The following is a 20,115-nucleotide window of genomic DNA, read 5'->3' as shown; positions in this document are numbered from 1 at the left end:
ACACTCACCGGAAACGAAGAAAAGAAATATGGCGGCGCTCAGCGGTGTGACCAGCTGTGAAAATATACTCTTTATACCATTTTTATTAATTTTATTACACCGAAATTATTCCTTAGGAGGTCACCCTAAAATGGCTGGAGGGTGTCATCGCTATGTCGAAAGGATGTCACCGTTAGGTCAGGAGAATGTCCCCGCTATGTCGGAGAGTGGAAGGAAATGGATGAAATGGAAGTATTGAGCATTTTATTTTAGCTATACATATTTATTGGATCCACAAAATAGTAACTGTTCGTTCCTTTGGTGGCTATAGTATTAGGTGCTTAATCGGGGAGTTAAGTTTCATGTTGTTAGTTCTTAAAGATACAATTATGTATTGAAATGTTAGTTAGCCTCGTTTAGACAATAAAAAAAGTTTAAAAATATCTTAGGACGCTTTTGTACCTTATCGAATTTTAAGTATAAGATGTGATCCCAAATAAGATAACACCAAAATCCTAATCACAAAACATTAAAACATTAAACATCCAATTTCGATGGCACCCGAGCCACTCAAAGAAAATGGTGGTTATGATTTTTTAAAAATTTACACTTTTCGACCTAAGTAAACAAAAAAGTCTATGATTTTCAAAAAAATTTACAACATCTGAATGTATGTTTAGACTAGGGCCAAGAATAAGTACTGATTTTGTAGACCTAGTTCAAAGGATTTGATCATCTAGCCATTATTTTCTAGTCTTAGCATTTTGGGCAGATTACATTTTTTCTAACAATTAAATTACCCCTCTTAAAACAGTTAAATTAAAAATCAACATTTAAAAAATCAAATCGAATCGGTTTAGTTATGTGAATAAGGAAGAACGTTTGGTTTAAAAATACCTCTTAGTTGACAATGACTTTTTTAGTTAGATATCACAATTGATTGAATGAATGCACTGGTTTCGCAATAGAATGTTTGGCGAACCCAACTCTCCTCACCGCAGACTGGCTTGAAGATGTCGATCTTGAGTTTGCTAGTGCATTCTACAAACGCCTCTCGAAGTGCTTCTTCACGCGCAGACGCTTGGAGGAGCATTCAATTAATTGAACTTGCCTGATAAGCCGAGTACCTCCACACTCGGTGAATGATTTCATTTATAAATTTGACTCGACTGACTTTGTTTTGGGAAGAGCACGGTGAAAAACTTTTACAATTGTTTTACAGGAAAAAGAAGATACCCACATTAGAACTTACATACGTAACTCAAAACTCATTAAGTTCAGCAAAAACGAAACTAGAGACCTCCTACTGGAAGAATACTGGACATCTTTTTATGAATTATTTATTTTATGTGTAAGAAGCTCTGCTCCCACCTATCCGTTGGATGGCAAAGTCCGCTGCTACTTTGTAGTAGGCAGGTTGGATGGTTGATAAGATCGGAGGAGACACACGCCAGATGACTGATCGCAGCTCCGTATCACCGTAAGATAACGCCCCATTGGAGTGGCCACTCCTGTAGCCAATAAAAAGCCTGGCCGGGATCCGGAGCCTCACAGTGAACGCTGCAACGTTCAACCCACTAAACACCTGAAATGAAACTAGCATTCCTCCTGATCGCCGTGGTGGCCCTGGTGGCCGTGGTGTCGGCCAAGTCCGCTCCTGGTCGCATGGCGGCGCGCTATGACCACTTCAGGGTCTACCGACTGGACGTTGAAACGGACTTGCAGATGAGCGAGCTTAAGAAGATTCACGAGCACATCACTGTAAGTGTATACAAATATGTTGCTTTAAGCAAACAACAATTTCCTGCTTGTATCCTTCCCAAAGGTGCACATTCTCAACGAACTGGGAGCTCCCGGAAACAAGTACAACATTATCGTGGGCCCTCTGTTCCACAGACTATTCGAGAAGACCATGAAACTACTGGAAATCGTCTACGAAGTAATTGTCGATGATCTGCAGAAGTGCGTAGTCAAATGCCAATTGAATTACAATGCTAAACCATTTCATCCCATACAGACTGATAGAAGACTCCTCTGTTGGCGACGATTCCCAAATGGAATGGGAGAGCTACCACTCCCTGGAGACCATTTACGATTGGTTGGATCAGGAGTGCGCTGCCCACGATTTCCTGGAGTGCAAGGTGATTGGACAGTCCTACGAGGGTCGCGACATCAAGAGCATTAAGTTGTCGAAGCGATCGGGCAACAAGGCCATCTTTCTGGAGGGCAACATCCACGCCATGGAGTGGATCTCGTCTGCCACCGTCACCTTCCTCCTGAACCAGCTGATCAACTCCGAGGATCCCGAGATGCAGCGTCTGAGCGAGGAGTACGACTGGATCGTGGTGCCCATGGTCAACCCCGACGGCTTTGTCTACACCCACGACGTGGAGAGGTTGTGGCGCAAGAACCGTCGTCCCAATGGATACAGCAACGACACTGGAGACTGCTATGGTATCGACATGAACCGCAACTTTGATTACCACTGGGGTGGCGCCGGATGGAACATCGACGAGCCCTGCGATCACTGGTTTGGCGGCGACAAGCCCAATACTGAGGTGGAGATCCTCTCCCTACAGAACTTCGTTAGCTCCTTCGAGGACGGTTACATCCGGTCGTACATGGCCTACCACGCCTACGGACAGTACGTGCTCCTGCCCTACGGACACTCCAACACCGAGTTCCCCCCGAACTACGAACAGATGAAGCGCATTGCCGCCGCCTTCTCAGACGCTGCCGCCGACGTCTATGGCTCCACCTTCACCTACGGAGCCAGTGGCCTGCTTAACTGTGAGTTTTTGGGATGATGGGTCATGTCGGGGACTGCTACTAACACGATGCACCCACAACAGATGTCGTCTCTGGAGCTGCCAAGGACTGGGCCTACGGCGTGAAGAACATCCCCTTTACCTGCACCGTGGAACTGCGAGACAAGGGAACCTTCGGGTTCTTCCTGCCCTCCAACCAAATCACCGAGGTGGGTCTCGAGGTCACCGCTGGCCTGATCGCCCTGGTTAACAAGGCCGCCGAGGAGGGAATTTTCGATTAAAAGCTTGTTCTGTATGCATTTAGGAGCAGGTGCTGTGAATAAATATATAAATTTATATTTATTCATTGGAACATTCAAAAGTGGCTTGGTATTGATAAATATTGCAATCGAACAGTGGCTGATTTTTCGGAAATCAACAAGCTCATTCTCTTACTAGTGGAATTTAAAATACAAATGTTTAAATAGGCAAACATTTAATATTAGGCTAATATTCGTTTTGACATTAAGTGATGTTGGACATCGGAACATCATTTGATTTATGAACTTTCAAAATATTTTAATTACATTCTTCACGTTAATAAGGAAACCAATTGGGTAAGGTAAAGGTAAATTAAGCTTGAAGCATATCAGTCAGAAAATGTTCTTAGATTTTCGCCTAGCACAGCAAGCTCAAGGGGTGGATTGGATTCAATTGGCTTACTTCTACCAGATTCTAAGATTGTTTTGGCAACGCAGAAACACTTATTCGATAAGTGCCCAAGTTACTTTCCGCAAGCCAAAAAGCTGCTCTTATGGGTGAAAGGGAAAGGGGAGATTGTGTGGCTTGGCCAAAATACTGCATCTGGTTATAGGCAAAATATGCCACGTGGCTGCAGTATCAATAAATATTTATTCTCCCGCCTCCGGCGGCTGCTGCCTTTGTTGGCGTCCTGCAATTTGCACTGCGGATAGTTGTTCATGGGATTCCGGGCAGCGGATGCCGGATACTGAACTTTGCGGCACGCAGCAAAACTTTGGCCAAATTGCAGCGGAATCTCTTCGTAGCCAGAGCCATCAACACCAACAGGGCCGACATAAAATTCCTACTACAAAGTGGTTATTTTGTTTGAAGTAATCCACAAGAAGTCGTTAAAACTGTCGTTGCCAGCGCTCCCAGATTGATGATGGTTTCACGTGTCCGCCGCAGAGACTGCGACCTGCCCGAATGCCTCATCCTAACCACTCCCTCCACTCTTCTCGCCTCTCAAAGATGCATCTGAGGGGAAACGGATGCAGTGTCTGCAGCTGACGAAACGGGTCTTGATAGCTTTCCAGCAATGCTTTGACATGGAAATGCTAAAAAGTTCCCGCTAAGAGGCGATGGCTTCCGGAAAAGCCTTTGACACCTGATATGAAAGGGAGCCCGTAATCAAATATGCCTGCAAATAAAATGCCAAAGGTGCTGGAGGAATTCGTTTGCCGCACCTTAGCCATTTTCAATTAACTTTGTCTGCGTGGGGCAACTCGCCTCCGCTTTTCCTTTTTCCGTTCTCCGGGAAAACTCAACCTTTATTGCTTAACACACTTTTGCGTCACGTGGCAAGAGGCTGGGTTATGGGGCTCATAAAACGACCAACTCATTATGCAAATGCTTTGTTACACGAGGAGCCCCAAGCAAATAACATAAATCGGTGGTGTTATGTTTATATGAACCAATTCGAATAACATCTTTCCCATGATTACAGAGCTCGGCTTTCGGCTCAACCCCCAACGCATTCGAATTAGGGTTGATGTTCCGAACTTGCCGCGTTCAACTTACATCATCATCGTAATTAGAAATGTCGGCGCGAACAACAATGCCGCCCTTTGTAAGTCAGTTTCGTCCATAAATACTCCTCAGATTAGATTTAATTGCTGCTTGAAGTACAATCGAGAGTTGTGTAATTGCCGGCATTATTGAACAAGTGCGAAAAGTCGCCTTGTTGTGGTCGTTTACGTTGGTCAGTTGAGGGACTTAAGCTGGCTAATACAAAATTTTTTTAGAGAATGCTATAATGTTCTTATTAAATACAAAACCGTAATAATATATACACGCTTTTGTACCCGAATAGACAAGGAGCTTTACCTGTAATGATGATAATGAAGAGGCTAGTTATAAGGAAAGAAAAGTATATATCCAAATATTTGTCAATTTCAGTAAGATAGATCCCCAAACAAACTACCAGTTAGCTTAAAAGTGTAATAATTTCGATTGCGAAAGCCATCAATATGACCAAAAATAAAAACGTCTTAGAACTGGTTTTTTTTACATTGGGGCATTGACCTTGCTACATTTTTAATGTAACCATAATGGTTCACAATGATTTTGGGGAATCAAAACGTAGAGCCAACAAATATGATACGTCATGTAATGTTTGTCCGAGAACTTATCTGCGAACTGTGTCGCAAATTCAGTAATTGTCCTGTGGCCCAATCCGAACCCAGTACATAAGCCCCCTGTCAGCCCAAATGTTGTACATAATTAAACGATTGTCCCGACCGAAAGCAGGAAAAAAAGGCAGTCAGGTGGGTGTTACGGGGGGAGTGCCGAAACCGCAGACAAATAGCCGGTGGCACAGGGGGAGGGGTTTCGAGTGGGTGGCATGGGGGTGGATCAGGGGGAACTCAGTCAGTTAGCACACACAAAACAAAACAAAACCGGGCGAAACGAAGCAGAAGAGCACAGAGGACGGGCACACGCAAACTGAAAGTTGCTTGTCATTGAACCATGAACTGGTCGCCAGCCATCATTCACTCACTCTGCCAGCCACTCACTCACTCACTCTGGGAGGAAGGGGAACCCTCTTCTGGGGCAGTGGGCGGGTCGGGCAGGCGGAAAAACAAGCGTCACGTGTTTGTGAATTGCGCGTATTTGCTTATGCAAAAGGCCAGACGAAAAGGACCAGGATATTCCGCTGTCGGGGGAGGGGTGGTGGGATGCACGCAGAACGACCAAGCGAAAAAGTTTGATTTACACTCCGGAAAAATGGTATCGGACATCAAAAGGGTCATTTCTCCAGCTTTGAAAGCCAATTGGTTCAGCCCCTACACTTTCATAGGAATAAAATTTTAGTTTACACTCATAAAAACGATCCTTAGCTCAGGACCTTCCGAGCCGGAATTTAAAAGAGGACAGAACAATTAAAAGGATTATTTATTTACTTTTTAAGTGAATCGGAACCGAACTGAAATCAGTATTTTTTAAACCCTCTCTTGTTAAAATTAAAAATTGCATTATTTAATCTTTTTTAAATTGGGTGCTTGTATTAACATAGTCATATTATTAAGGGAAATAAAAATAAACCTCTATATGGCTTACATTAACGAAAAGAAACAAAATTAACATTATTATTTAATTTATTATTTAATTAATACTTGTTTTTATTTTTTTCCAGCCCTGGCTGAACCCCCTCCCAGCAGATGAACGGAAGCAGCTCAAAAGCCGGAACTTCTCGTGATTAATATGGGTTAACAGCACTGCAAATCTCGAGCTTCAGGTCTATTTTGTTCCCAAGTTTTGTAGCAACAACGAAAAAATTGCTCGCCGTACAACCACAATTCAGGACTTAATGACCGATTTATAAAGAAATTTTCTCTGTGTAACCAGCGAACCGAGGGAAAATAAACAAGATGCACTTTAAAAATGAGCATGTAGTAAATACTTAAATATTTATTTGGGGTTTCTGTGGTAAGCTGCATCTTCTTCTCAGCATAGTAAAATTTAATTAACCAACAAACAAACTACCAGAGAACAAGGAGCATATTTCTCAGCTCTTCCATGATTAATGTCGATTTAATGGCACTAATTGATCTGCATTGATTGATGGATTGATTGATAGCCGCGGGCAGGAAAATAACATTGCGAAAACCGTAACGCATATAGCCAGCATGTAATCCCTAATTAGTTTGCTCTCGACCGGGCTTATCCGCTTATGTAAATTACACTGGGTCACTGGTCACTGCATATTTAGCAGAATGCAAATTCTTGAGGAAGAGAGGGCCGCACTGTGCGACACCATTTACCGCTGGCCAGGCTAATATTAAAAGAGCATTTATATAATGGACTCAACGGACTTTTGCCAGTTCGCTTTGCACTCCTCTTTCTCCAAATGCACTTGCAAAAATTTCAGGTTGCTGAAGAAGGATGTAGTTTCAAATCTTTAAGATTGGCTCAGCAAATTGTCCTCAAGATACGTGCTTACGTTTGAGTTATTTTACCTTTTCAAATCGTAAAAGTAATTTTAAAGTAAATTCAGCTCAATAATTAGAATTGCGGTTATTAAAATAGAGAAAATATTATCTTATATTATTATTATTATATCTTTTATATCTACAAACTGCAAGCTGTTCATAAGAAATTTCAATGAACTTAAAACCTTGTGATCGATGGGCTCAAGTGTTTTTCTGAGTGGATGCCTGCAGTGTCTGCAGCACTTTTGCATGGAAGATGGCCGAGAACTCGCGACCCCTTCCGCATTGGTCACGCACTGCTCCGCTGCACAGAGGAAATAACGCCCGGCAGCTGCTGTTTTTACTGCCCCTGAGACCTCGAAGGAGACTCCTGGTGCCTGCTGACTCCTCCTGCCTCCTGTACCGAGGGTTCCCGGCCACTGCACACGGGGCGTATGAGTTATATTTATTGTATCTCGTGTATGTTTGAGTTTCGCATTAAAATGCGCTCGCTGGAACATAAAATGTTGGCTGTTTTTATTGAAATCGACATCATTAATGCGGGAATTATGCGAGAGGTCTTGCTGCTCGAGGGGTGTACCCCTGCCCTCCCCAGCCAACATTTAATCATCATCCACATGGGTGAGCTTTAAGTGTAACCATAAACTTTTGTTTTGAAACCGGATCGTATCGCATCGGACCGCCCGACTGCGCTGACCAACTGGTCAACTGGCCAACAGCCGCTTATCGAAGGCACACTTCAAACAAATGGCGCACCAACTGCCATTGTCCTGCTGCCCCTGCTGCTGCTCCTGGTCCTGCTGTCGGTGGCAGGATATCGACACCGCAGACCATCTACCATTGACCACCGACCAGCGACGAGCGACACCCGACCATTGACCACACACAAGGCGGCCGGCCTGCTCCGTCGTCCGCCTGCTGCTATGTTTAATAGTTGGCCACAAGTGTGACCCTGCCGGACCGGCAATTTATGAATATGATTTCGGGAGGGGCTCCACAGCTCCAGCGGTGCTTACATGGGCCCCTCAATTAATTGCCAGCCTGACCACCGAAATTGATGGCAGTTGGCAAAAGTTGCCCGAATTTCGGCGGCTGCCCCGCCAAACGGCGACAAATGTCAGTTGGCAGAAGGAATTGAATTTCCGCCGGGGCCCATGAACTTTGGGTACACTTTGGGTAATTGTTTGGGGGCGGGCTGGCATGCAAATGTCGACATGCCAAAAGTTCAAAATTGCAGCCGAAATTACGGGCATCGTCAGGTAAACGACTTGCGCAAAAGTTAACAAGGCACTAAAGTCTAGCTCGTTTTCATTTTTTTGCAGAAAATGCTGAGTGAAAGGTATTGGATCTAAGTTTTTTATTGCCCCATGAATGCAGGGTTCACGACTCACTCAGTCAATAATATCCTAATCCTTTATGCCACAAAAACGTGCTTTCCAACCAACCAACTGTTTATTGTCTATCGATGTTCCTAGAAAAAAGTATCTTAATGTAAAATGTAAACCATAATGCTCTGCTTAAGACTTAAAACTACATGTTATGTTTTGGAAAATAATAATCATTCAGTATAAGCTTTAAAATGATTTTATTAACATTTTATTGTTTTGATTAACACTAATTGCATTCATAGCTATAAAGGTAGCAATAGCAGACGTAGTCCTGGTACTCTTTTGCAGTGCCCCGATTGCAGCTGCAATCTGTCAGGATCCCGGGATCAGGATCAACCCCGAACGGCAATATATCAAATTGTTTGGCAGCCAGCCCCGACGATCATCGCCAGCAGGTGCAGGGCTCCCCTTTCGGTTGGGCAGACCATCAAGCAGATTGGAACACGCATTTGCAGCATGTTTCGTGCCACGAAAGCTGCAATTAAGTTTTGTTAATTTTAATGAAGCCACCAGGCGCATCTGCTGGCCCCGACAAAAAGGGGACTTTTGTACGGATTCAAGCAAGGCAAAAGCAATGCTCCAGGGAGCAGCTGCCTCGGTGCCTCGTTCGGTTAGGGGTTGCTCCTCCGGTCCTGGCCCTGCGATCTGCCAGTCCTGGATCCGCTTTTTTCAGCCATATTAATTAAGCACCCGTTGGACTCCGCGATAGGATCTGCAACCTGAAACTCTAACCGGAAAAAAACAAATTTGAAAGCAAGTGAAGGCAATAAAAAATGCTTTGTAGGACTAAACATTAACTATTGATGTAATCGACGTATGATAGGCGTGTAAGGGTGTAAAGTGTTTTAAGTGTGTTTTAGTTTTTATTACTTTTGGAATTAGTTCCTAATTGTTAAAAAATAAGTGATTTAAAGCTTGTTAAATATTCAATTTAAACAATATTACTGTTTTTATTATTATTTTATTACAAATTATGGTAGCCATCAGCTATTAGATAAGAAGCTTTTTTAGCCACTGCCGTAAATCGTCTTACAAATCATCATAGGAAAGTTAAAACCGAAATCAGAAAGTCTTTACCATGAAAATGCAATTACATACTTTTCCTAGAAACCCCACAAATTATTCCATTTCCATTTTCATTTTCAAAAATTAATTCTATTATCTAGTCATCGTCAAATCGGAAATTGAATAACAACCTCTTTAAATTTGATGAGCATAACTTGCACATTATATTGATTTTATTTCGCAACAATTTTGTGGACCCCACGAGGACCCGTTGGGCACTTTTTCTGTAACTCAGCAACAAAATAGGGGAGTGGCGGAGGACCCAGAGGAAAATGGCTGAGACGGGAAGCCAACAAGAAATTGACTGTACTCAAAGCTAGACCAGCAGAGTTTACACTGTCTGCGTGTTTGCTGTGTGCGTAACCTTCTCTTTGGAACCCCACCTCCTAGAGATTCCCCCTGGAAAAACATGGCAAGTCAAGTCCTTTTGGCACCCCAATAAAATTGCCGCTTGGCCGTTTTTTTGCTTAACGAAGTGGAACTTTTTGCGTGTGGCCAGCAATAAAAAGGAAAGCAAACAGCGAAAAATAAAGTATAAAAGAATTTAAATGTAATAAGGGAAAAGAAAGACCGCCTTAAATTGCGGATCAGGCGGATGACATTAACCAACGCAGGGTGGCCGACTAATTGAGCCAATCCCGACAAAGCCGACGGCTAAATAGCGATTTACACTGTCCACCTCGACCATAATTCAGTCGTTTGTCCTGAATCCTTTTTTGGATGTTGTCCACGACCACCCACCACCCACAGCCCGGACACACCCGGCTGTCAACGTTTAAATTGCGGTTGCCAAAACAAATGAGCAGGCGGAAGAGCCGGAGTGGCCGGCGGCGCAGTCGATTCATTTCGGATGCAACATTTTAAATGATTCCACAGTTGGCACCGCATGCAATTTGCCGCTTGCCGCCGCATTGAAGGACATCAGGGGGGCGGGCAAGGGGTGGTGCTGCGGCCTCTTTGCAAGGTGTGCGCGGCAATCCTGAAAATGAACAACGCAGACTGGCGTTCAGTGTCCGCACTTTTCACGATGCTCCTGTTCATATTTCATTCGCAATGACGCTGACAGGACAATGCGGTCCTGCATGTCCTGGCTGCCGGCTGGCCGCCTCCGCTATCCTTCCCAGTATCCCAGCATCTCGACATCCTTTGCCTGCTCAGCAGTGCGTGTGAAGGGTTGATGGTTGTGGGTGGATGTCAGCGATGCCAGGGGAACATTTTGAAAAATTGCCAGTAGTACACGTAGAAAAGAAAGGGCTTGCCTTAAGCCCATATTCCCTAGTTTTTGGAGTCAATGTGTCAATGACCAGTTCAAAATATTAAGAAATCGTATAAACGTGTCTGTTGATTAGGAGTAGCAGTTAGGCGACCTTATTTAGCCGGAAATACTGTCTTTATATAATATATATATAATATTTATATATATAATATTTATATATAATAATAATAATAACAATTTGGAAACTCCAAAAAATCCTATCTGTAAGAGTGTTACCTTATGAATCACAAATGATTTCCAGTTCTTCTGCCATCTGAATTCGTTTAGATAACATTTGGTTTTCTGAGTATCTGAACCAACTCTCAACGTTTTTATACCCGTTACTCGTCGACTAAAAGGGTATACTAGATTCGTCGGAAAGTATTTAACAGGTAGAAGGAAGCGTTTCGAACCCCATAAAGATAAAGATCAGGATCACTAGCCGAGTCGATTAGCCATGTCCGTCTGTCCGCCTGTCTGTCTATCTGCCTGTCCGTATAAACGCTGAGATCTCGAAAACTATAAGAGCTAGAAGGAGGAGAGGCAGACTTGGCATGCAGATTCGTGGGCTTCCTGCGCAGCGCAAGTTTGTTTCAGCGGGGTGCCACGCACACTCTAAGGCCCACAAATGGCCAAACCGTTAAAATCTGTCTGCCGCCCACATAACATCTACACAGGTGGCGCCCTTAGATATAGCTTTTCTGCTTATAAATCTTCATTATCCTTTTGCTCCCTTAAGCTGGGTAACGGGTATCTGATAGCGTTCTTCCTTGTTTTGTTTTATGATTATAATATTTTTATCCTGTAACATGGTACAACATTCCCAGTTGTGCAGTACTCAACAAGGTCCTTCTCATCTCTGGTTGGTGTGCAATGTGCAATATGCCAGCTTCCACACACTGATTTCAACTGATGAAGTTGGCGTTGCTGTGCGGTCTTCCCCCGGCCCTTGCGAACACTTCCCCCGTCGCCCTCACCTCACGCATAAATCAAAAGTTCGGTGTCAACAAAAAGTGATTTCTGTGTCAATTCCCGTGCTCTCCTTGTTTCTACCACGCAATATTTTCCTTACAATTTTTCATAATTAAAAATAAATAAAAATCAAGCCACTTGACAGTGAGCCCCCGATGGATGGAAGGAATTATGGAAGGACGGATGGTCCGACGGATGGATGTGCGGATTCCTTGCCGGGCCCTTAAGCCATTGAAATAAATACAGGAAATATGCAGAAACGAAATGAATGCAAACCAAGGGAGAGCTGAAAGCACAGAAAGGGACTGCCAGGAGGGGCGAGCATATGTTTTATTTGCAAACGGAAACAAGATGCTCGACTGAACCGACCTGGCAGCTGACTGCCGGTAATCCAGAACTCAGAGTCGGGACTGGAGAGTGGGGAGTCGAGAGTCGTTATCCCCGGCCGCATTTCTTTTTAGCAAAATCGAACGGATGCGAGGGGAGGAAACCTCAAACAAACACAGCATTTCGCTCTGATCCTGGCATTTGTTTGCTCCGCTTCCTGCGGTAGTTGGCAGCAGGTGATATGTATAACGATTTCCGGCTTATGATTTGACTTCCAATTGATGGTGGGTCGGCGGGGTTATCTGGTTATCTGGTTACCTGGGCCATCTCCACGACATTACAATACCAGGCGACTCCTCATTATCCCGGAGGCTTACTGGCTCTCAAATGACTGTAATGACACGCCCGCACCCGAAGTCCGCGACTGGGGGTAATAAGAAAAGTTTAACTTTATGATTTCTTGCTTAGCGGAACACGACGTTGCGTACATTCGGTGTGGCATGGGTGGCTGCCGTGAGGTGGGTGGTGGGGCGCGGAGTGTGGGAGGCACAATAAAAGCGTAAAGTGACAACAAAGCGGCAAACAACAAAATAAATAAATCACAAACAAAAAGCAGAACCAGCAGCAGAGCTCCGAAATAGCACACGAAGGCAGAAAAACAATAAGAGCCTAACGGCACTGGCAACATTTTCGCAGAGGTATTTATTATTATCAATATTTGGTTTATCTCCAAGTTTACGTAAAAATCTAAAGATTTGATCATGGTTGTCAAGTTGTCATTTTTTCAGATCACTTGCCTCACGAAAACATTAATGTAGGTTTATAATATTTGGCCACGCTTAAACCTTGATTTAATCGTATTCCAGTAGAAAATATACGGTTCTACCAAAGACCATAGAATGTTTATATTATCTTTGTTTATACCTATTTTTCATTTACCAAATTTAGTTGTTATCGTTTATAAAGCGTTCTTTCATAAATTGTTCAACTTGCTTATACTTTTCTTTTCGCAGTGTGCCAGTCACCCGAAAACAAGCTGGAAAGAAGGCCCGAAAAGAACAGAACGAAACAAAGCTGGGCGAAACTTTTCGTTCGTCCTTAGCTGCTTTTTGTTCTTTGGCACGCAATTCATATTTCCTTGTCCCAAAGAAAATGTTTCATATGCCCGACGGGGGGAGAAAGGAGGGGTGCAGGAGGATTCCGAGAAGGACTCCGAGGAGGCGTAGGTGGACTCCGAGGAGAGGGACTAAGTGGGGCGACCAGTTGACACAATGCAGCAACAAGGTGGGTGGGCAACCAACAACGGAAACTTTTGTCATCCTTAGGCCAACTTCGGTCCTTCCTCTGGACCTGCTCCTTTCTCGAGATCCAGCACCTTTCTTCAGTCGCCGACTTTTATTGTTCGAGGAGCGGTAAACGCTCCATCATTTTGCGCTCTGTATGTTTTTCTTCTCTTTGTTGGTGTCGTTGCACGCTGAAATATTTGCGCCCGGTCGCCGAGGCATTGTTAATTTATAATGACGCCCCCAAAAGGTTCTCTAAATACGTGTGCATGACCCCACCGACTGGCGGTCATTAGGGGCAATCCTGCAGCGAGCCACCTCCAGATTTGGAGTGGCGTTGAGACAGTCCCCAGCCACCCCTCCCGAGCAATCGTCATGAGAAACGAAAGTTTGCATAAATTCTCGAAGAATTTACGAGCTGTAAGCTAGCAAAGTTTAGCCTTCACTTGCTCCCCTTTTTTGTTCGGAACTTTCTTTCTTATGCGTAATTTACGATACAATAAATTTTGTCAAACATCTTTTGGGCTTCTGCCTCGGCGGACCCGTTTGTTTGTGTTTGTTTGATAAGCCATTAGTCAAAATGACAAACGCTTAGGTTGATTCAAATTGAAAAGATTTACGTGGCCGAAACAAAGCCGAATGCAGGCTCGAGTGCAAAGGAGCCATTGGAGCAGGCCGCAATTCCGATAAGGCCCCCACAAAATAAAGGGCTTTGAGTCACAGCAAGACTTTTACGGCGTGTGCTTTTCTTTTCGGGGCACTCGGCTCGGCTCAATAAAGGGGGTTTGCCAGCCCCGTAAAGATGCCAGCCAAGACCGCAAAGCAAACAAACTCAAACTTTTAAAGATGGCTTTTATAAAAGGAAACACTCTGATGCAGAAATAAATGTGTTTTGTAACATAAATTCCATCTTGTTTGCAAAAAAAACTAAATCATATTCTTTGAATAAATGTGTTTAAACAAATGTTCATTTAGCTCAGGTAAATTTACTGGCTTTCATTTCCAAAGTTATCTTGTTGCATAGGGAACTAAGTGGCTTTGGCTTAAGTAAATACAATTATTTAAAGTTAAAATGCTGGGGCCCCAGTCCCAGAGCTCTCCAAAAGCCCCATTTCTCGACTGCAGAATCTCTGGGGAATTAAAGCTTTGGGTTCATATCAATTGCCCCGATTTCGATTTTTAGTCCGACTCCGGAACAGCCAGAAACTTTAAAAATGCAAAAGCCGCTTGGCATTCTCACATAGACGGGGACTTTTTAAAGGCTGGGGCTCGGGCAGAAGTTAACTGAAATGTTTCGCATTCAGTGCTGGGGCCCTGACATTTTGGCCAGTTGTTGTTTCTGGCCTGCAGTTTTGACTAGTCATGTGCTATTTTTTGCCCTCCGTGCGGCCCTGAATTCCACTTTTTATTGTGCAGTGTTCGGGAATCGGAATGGGTTGGGGCTCCGGCTTGGGGTTTCATATCCTGCACTGGGGCAATTAAGTTCGTAATCTGAGCGACATCTGTGCATTGGGCGAGGCATTGTTTACAGCTTGTTATTAACTCTTTCGCAATGTTTTTCGCCGTTTTTACTCCCTTTCTGATAGCCCGGGAGGGTCGTGATTTAAATGCTCCGAGCTGTAAAACTGCTAACAGCTGAAATGCCCTGAACCTCACGAGTCCTTTTTTCTGGAATTTTCTCCTCGACCGATTGTCATTGTCCTCAATTTAACTCCATTTAAAAGTAATGAATGGCGATGAAAACTTTAAAGTGTGTGGGAAACTCAACAAGGTTGAAATGTGGTCCAGGGAAATACTTACTGGAATATGCTCACAACTGACTGCTTTTTTGGGTTATTTATAATTCTTTCCCCCACCACGCTTGTGTGAGAACGAACAAAAAGTGAAAACAATTGTTAAAGTTTAAAATGGTTCAGTATCTGGCCTAAAGTACCTTCCAAGGAACGGATATCACTTAATTTTTATTTTATGGCATCAAAAAATTAGGTTTTATAAAATAACCAGTAATAACAACAAGCTAAATAAAGTGGTTTAATTAAAATTGTATTTCAAATTAAGATGTGTTGCTATAAATTGTACGACCCAATTATTTTGCATTAAACTTGAAATAGTTCCAGAAATTCCGCGCATCGACAACTAGGTATCTTAAAGATTCCTGGGATTGCTTTGAACATGGCGACAGTTGGTAGCGAATTAGGTTGAATTATAAGCAATATAGAGCAAGATGAAAATAAGAAAGGAAGCTATATGATATAGTCGTCCGAATTTGGTAAAATTTAATTCGAAATTCAAAACAAATTAAAAAATTTATTTCCAAGCGCAGGAGGTTATATGTTAAAGAACACCTAAGATATAATTTTCCATATTTTCCGACTAATTTTCCGATTGTTAGTGTTATTTCCAAGCGTATTAGGTTCTATGTTAAAAAAACACCAAAGATATAATTTTTTAAAAAATTTGTTCGTAGATAGTTCCTATGAGAGCTATAAGATATAGTTGTCCGATCCGGCTGGTTCCGACTTATTTACTACCTGCAATAGAAATACGAAGTTTCAGCTCGATAGCTTCAAAACTGAGAGACTAGTTTGGGCAAGTGGACATGGCTAGATCGACTCGTCTAGTGATGCTGATCAAGAATATATATACTTTATGGGATCGGAAACGTCACCTTCACTGTGTTGCAAACTTCTGTTTGTTTTTTTTTTTTTAATTTTAAACAATACCAAAAATATATCCACGCATCGACAACTAGGTATCTTAAAGATTCCTGGGATTGCTTAAAAAACAGGCGACAACTGGAAACAAAAACGAGTCTGCCTGCACTCAATGGGCCGCCTGTCAATTTCCAGTTAACGCAGTTCATCACTTGCAAATCTGACACGCCTCAGCATTTGACATCGCCACGGCAAAGGACGACGAGCTAGACGATGAATGCCCCGAGGAGCCAGCCAGCTGCATATCCTGGCACCTTCGACGTGCGTTCGCCTGGCTTCGTCATTATTTGCCTGTCTGCAGGCAAAGGGGCTTGGGATCGGATACAGTGAACAGGAATAGAGACCGACCGAAAGGAGCTGCAACTGTGGAGGGGGCCTTTCGCCTGTCCATTAATGGCTCGACCAAGTGGTTCTGAAAACCCAAATCCGAAAACCGAAATCTGCTGATTGGCGCGGGGGAGGAGTGCACAAGACGACAGCTGCGAAGTCACAAAAGACTCTAGGAAGCGTCCCGTTCCGCTCCCCTCCGATGTGTCCTTGTCCTGTGGAGTCCTGGTGCTCCGCTCGGCTCTGCTGCGGGATGTTGATGTATCTGGTAGATGTATCTGTATCTGCATCTGTGTCTGCAGATGTCGGTGCCGGTTCGCTGCCTCTACGGTTCATCTTGCTCGCATGCTCTGTTTTTGTAAGAAGTGATTGTAATTCGAAGAGTATATTCGGTTTTTCAAAAATGTAGTTTTACATTTTTTTGGATTTTAAAGTATTTCCTAAAATAACTTTATGGGGTTTTAGATGCAAGCGCGGCTATAGTTATCTTTGATCTCTTCGAAGTAAAAATATATTAGTGCGTTTTACGACTTCTATTAATAGTTGTTGGGACGTTGAGACAAAAAACAATTGTATCCAAATTAATGGTATAAACACTATTAAGTTTATAAAAACTTAATGAAATGAAATCTCTGTTGATTAAATGTTATTAGGTCTAACAGTGTTATAACGAAACTTAGAGTGCCTCAAGGTCGGATCGACCTGCCTCTTCCATTGCACTGCTTTTGTTTCCCGTATGTTGGTCAATGGCAGCATTAGCCCTCATTCGGTTGATGGCTCCTAGGGATTGCTTTTATGGTCTGTCAATGCGTTCCCCTCTTCGGGCTCCTCATCGCCTTTCTCCCATCCCCTAATCACTCTCTCCGCGAAGAGAGTGCGAAGGCAAAATCGGGAAGACCACAGACAGCGCTGGTGCGTCGGTGTTGCCAAGAAAAAACCACCGAAGTGGATGGTTAAAACGGAGGCAGCCGTGCAGCAACAGCCTTGAGTGATAGCAAAAGTATCTGTGTGTGCGACCCGCCTGCTGCTGCGTTGGTGAGTGTCGGTGTGGCCTGTGTGTGTGATCAGCGGAGCATACAGGCAACATGCCACACCATGCCCATGGCCACAAGTCCCAAAGTTGATGAAACAACACGTATCGAAGCCTTGGCACAGCAGCAACACCAGCCGCCTGCAACAGTAGAGATGAAAAGGAAAAAAGGAGCAGCAGCAACGGCAGCAGATTAAATCAGGTAGGAAATTTTCGTTCGAGTGGTAAATTTTTTGCACCTGCCGTTAGCAGCAGCCGGTTTGACAGTCTTATTTCTTTTTTCTTGGCAGCTTGCCTCAGCTGTTGCAGCCGTTGTCACTCAGGTGATTAGTGCTCAGCCTGGAACTGCGCCTGCGCACCGTTCCTTGGGATCGCTTTTCGGTCAGATATTTTCAAAGGCCCAAAACTGCGCTGAAAACATATCGCGTGCGTGGTTGCGTGCTTCTTGATTGCATTCCTTATAACCGGAACCTGTCCTCGGCTCAAGCAGTCTCGTATGCACAAAATGTAGAATCATTAGCGCCTTGAGCCAGCTCGATGAGCCCCCATCATCTGCCTGTCCAGAAAGGCCACGAAGTGGTCAATGGACAGATAGGAGACACCTGCTCCCGCATTCCGGCATTGATTGTTGGGTTTATTTTGAGATACTCATACATATAAGGACGCCAAACTTGAATAAATTACTGAAAGAGAACAGTACATCTTCTTCCGTATTTCAACCGGAATATTAGTATCTATGAACGCTTTGCTGAAAATATTCTGTGTAACAAAGCCCCATTTGATCAGAATATAATGTCTATGCTGGGATGTAACTCTCTTGCACTTTTCCGCAACATAACGTGGTTATATTCACAAAGAGTGATTTGTTTTTAGTGCAAGTGCAGTTGGGAAGTACAATTCCAGTAGCCCATCAAATCGCACAGAGTACCTGCTTTTAGCACCTGCCTGAGACCTCAAAAATCGGTCGACTGGGAGCAGCCGTTGAAATCCCCATCGAATATGAGTGCAAATGAAATTTGAACTCCATTCGAGTCGTGCCACGCTCGCATTTAATACCAATTCAGGGAGTGAATGGAGAGCTCCGACTGACTTTCCAGGCCATTACCTTAATATGCTGACCATAACGTGAGCCATTCGCTGCCATTTCCAGCCACATTTCCCTGCATAAAAGCCAACAATATAACGGGCGACAATGAAACAAATGCACCAAGGGGGTGGCTAGGTGAGAGGGCGGGCGAGGGCCTGTCGGAGCTGCGGGGACTCCCATGCAAATGGCGGCAACCACCACTCCCAGGTGCAACACCCCTCCCACTGCCTCTGCCGTGTGCAACAAGCTAGAACAGAATGACAACAAACAAAGGCATCAAATTAAAAACTAAACTGCGTCCACTCAAAATATGCAAACAGCTCAGCCGGATGGCAGGGGGAAGTACGTATGCTCTGGGCCTTCGATGTGGCATGGATGTGCATGTGGCCACCGCTTGATTATGCACCACATCCATTGATGATGGCCACCACAAAGGGGCTGACCAACAGCTTGTCCTCCGCTTTCTGACCGCCGCTTGCTGCTAGCAGTACATTAAAAAGTAAAAACGAAAACGACGTCAAAATAATACAAGTAAGAAGCCGCGATCAAAGCACCGAAGGTGGTAGTACCCTAACAAACGCTTGACTACGATTAAGCAAAAATTTGATTTCATCATTTTTTGGACATTTTATTGCACACATCTCAAAACACTAGCTAAACGTCCAAAAGGAATCTAAGGAGTTCCTGCAGGATTTCTAATTTAAAAAAGTTTCTTCTTCACACTTTAATAGTATTACCAAAAGACAACATAGCTTTTAGGGAGTAGTACAAAAGTTACCTCTAGTATGTGAAATGTTAATCCATGCAAAATTATATTCGAAACTATAAAACCTCCCCACAGGGTATTCGAATACTGCAAATTGCAACTTCGCTGCGGCAAGTGCCAACAATGGCAGACTGTTGCACCCCCTTCCAGTCGCTACTCCTACCCCTTTTTTCTACCAATTTCCCTCCCTGTGCTCAGCCAAGCGCACATTCCATTCAGCTGACCCCAGACCTGCCTCACCCCTATTAAATTTATAGATGGAACAAAAAATAGCAAAAATGCAGGGCTTACAGCGCTTTTCGGTGCGTAAGGCGGCATATTTTTTGTACACATTTTCCCCACTTGTGGAAAGGGGTGGGGCCTTGGATCCATATTGCAACAATGCAGCTAGTGGGCTTACGACCCATTCAATTGCTGCGATGCTCCTTTTTGCCTGTGACTTTTGCAGCCGCATTCCAACTTTGCACTTTAAAACCTTTTCCGGCTTTTATGTCTGCAAAATACCAGCGAAACGAAAGGGTGCTGGGAATTCATGTTGGGATAGGAAGAGGGAGATGCTACCCTACAAACTGTGTCCTAAAACGTAGGTCCTGGAAAAGGAGAACAAGCAAAGAATCTGTTACAAAATAAACTTTAATTTGGATATTATACAGTATCCCTTATCCTAATAAGATATGATTTACCCTCATTTCTCATTATTGTGATGCTTATGCATGCCTATGCTTTGCTACTGATTCCCTTGCTGAGCAAGAAGGATGAAAGCTTTATGTATCTTTTATCGTTTCTATTTTCAGTTTTAACTTGGCTCAATTGAGACGTGGATGCAAGCAGTACTGGCGTTGTAGGTGGTCGGTATCTGATTACCATTAGGGTATTTTCCCGGCACATCCCTTGGGATATGAAGCCGTGCAATGTTGTTTTTCCAGCTGCATTCGAGACATTC

At 43.7% G+C, this 20,115-nt stretch overlaps 1 protein-coding gene across 1 annotated transcript; it reads left to right on the top strand.

Moving 5' to 3' along the window:
• Positions 1-1,169: 1,169 nt before the first annotated feature.
• LOC108029384 (zinc carboxypeptidase) lies at positions 1,170-3,108 on the top strand. Its single transcript, XM_017101612.2, has 4 exons — positions 1,170-1,740; positions 1,805-1,941; positions 1,997-2,769; positions 2,832-3,108. The coding sequence occupies exons 1-4, from the start codon at positions 1,570-1,572 to the stop codon at positions 3,026-3,028; spliced, it is 1,278 nt and encodes a 425-aa protein (XP_016957101.1). The 5' UTR covers positions 1,170-1,569; the 3' UTR covers positions 3,029-3,108.
• The last annotated feature ends 17,007 nt before the right edge of the window (positions 3,109-20,115 follow it).

The sequence above is a fragment of the Drosophila biarmipes genome, chromosome 2R (assembly GCF_025231255.1).
Source record: "Drosophila biarmipes strain raj3 chromosome 2R, RU_DBia_V1.1, whole genome shotgun sequence".
NCBI classification, from domain to species: Eukaryota; Metazoa; Arthropoda; class Insecta; order Diptera; family Drosophilidae; genus Drosophila; species Drosophila biarmipes.
Note: the sequence above shows the minus strand (reverse complement) of the source record. Positions and strands in the feature narration are given on the sequence as shown.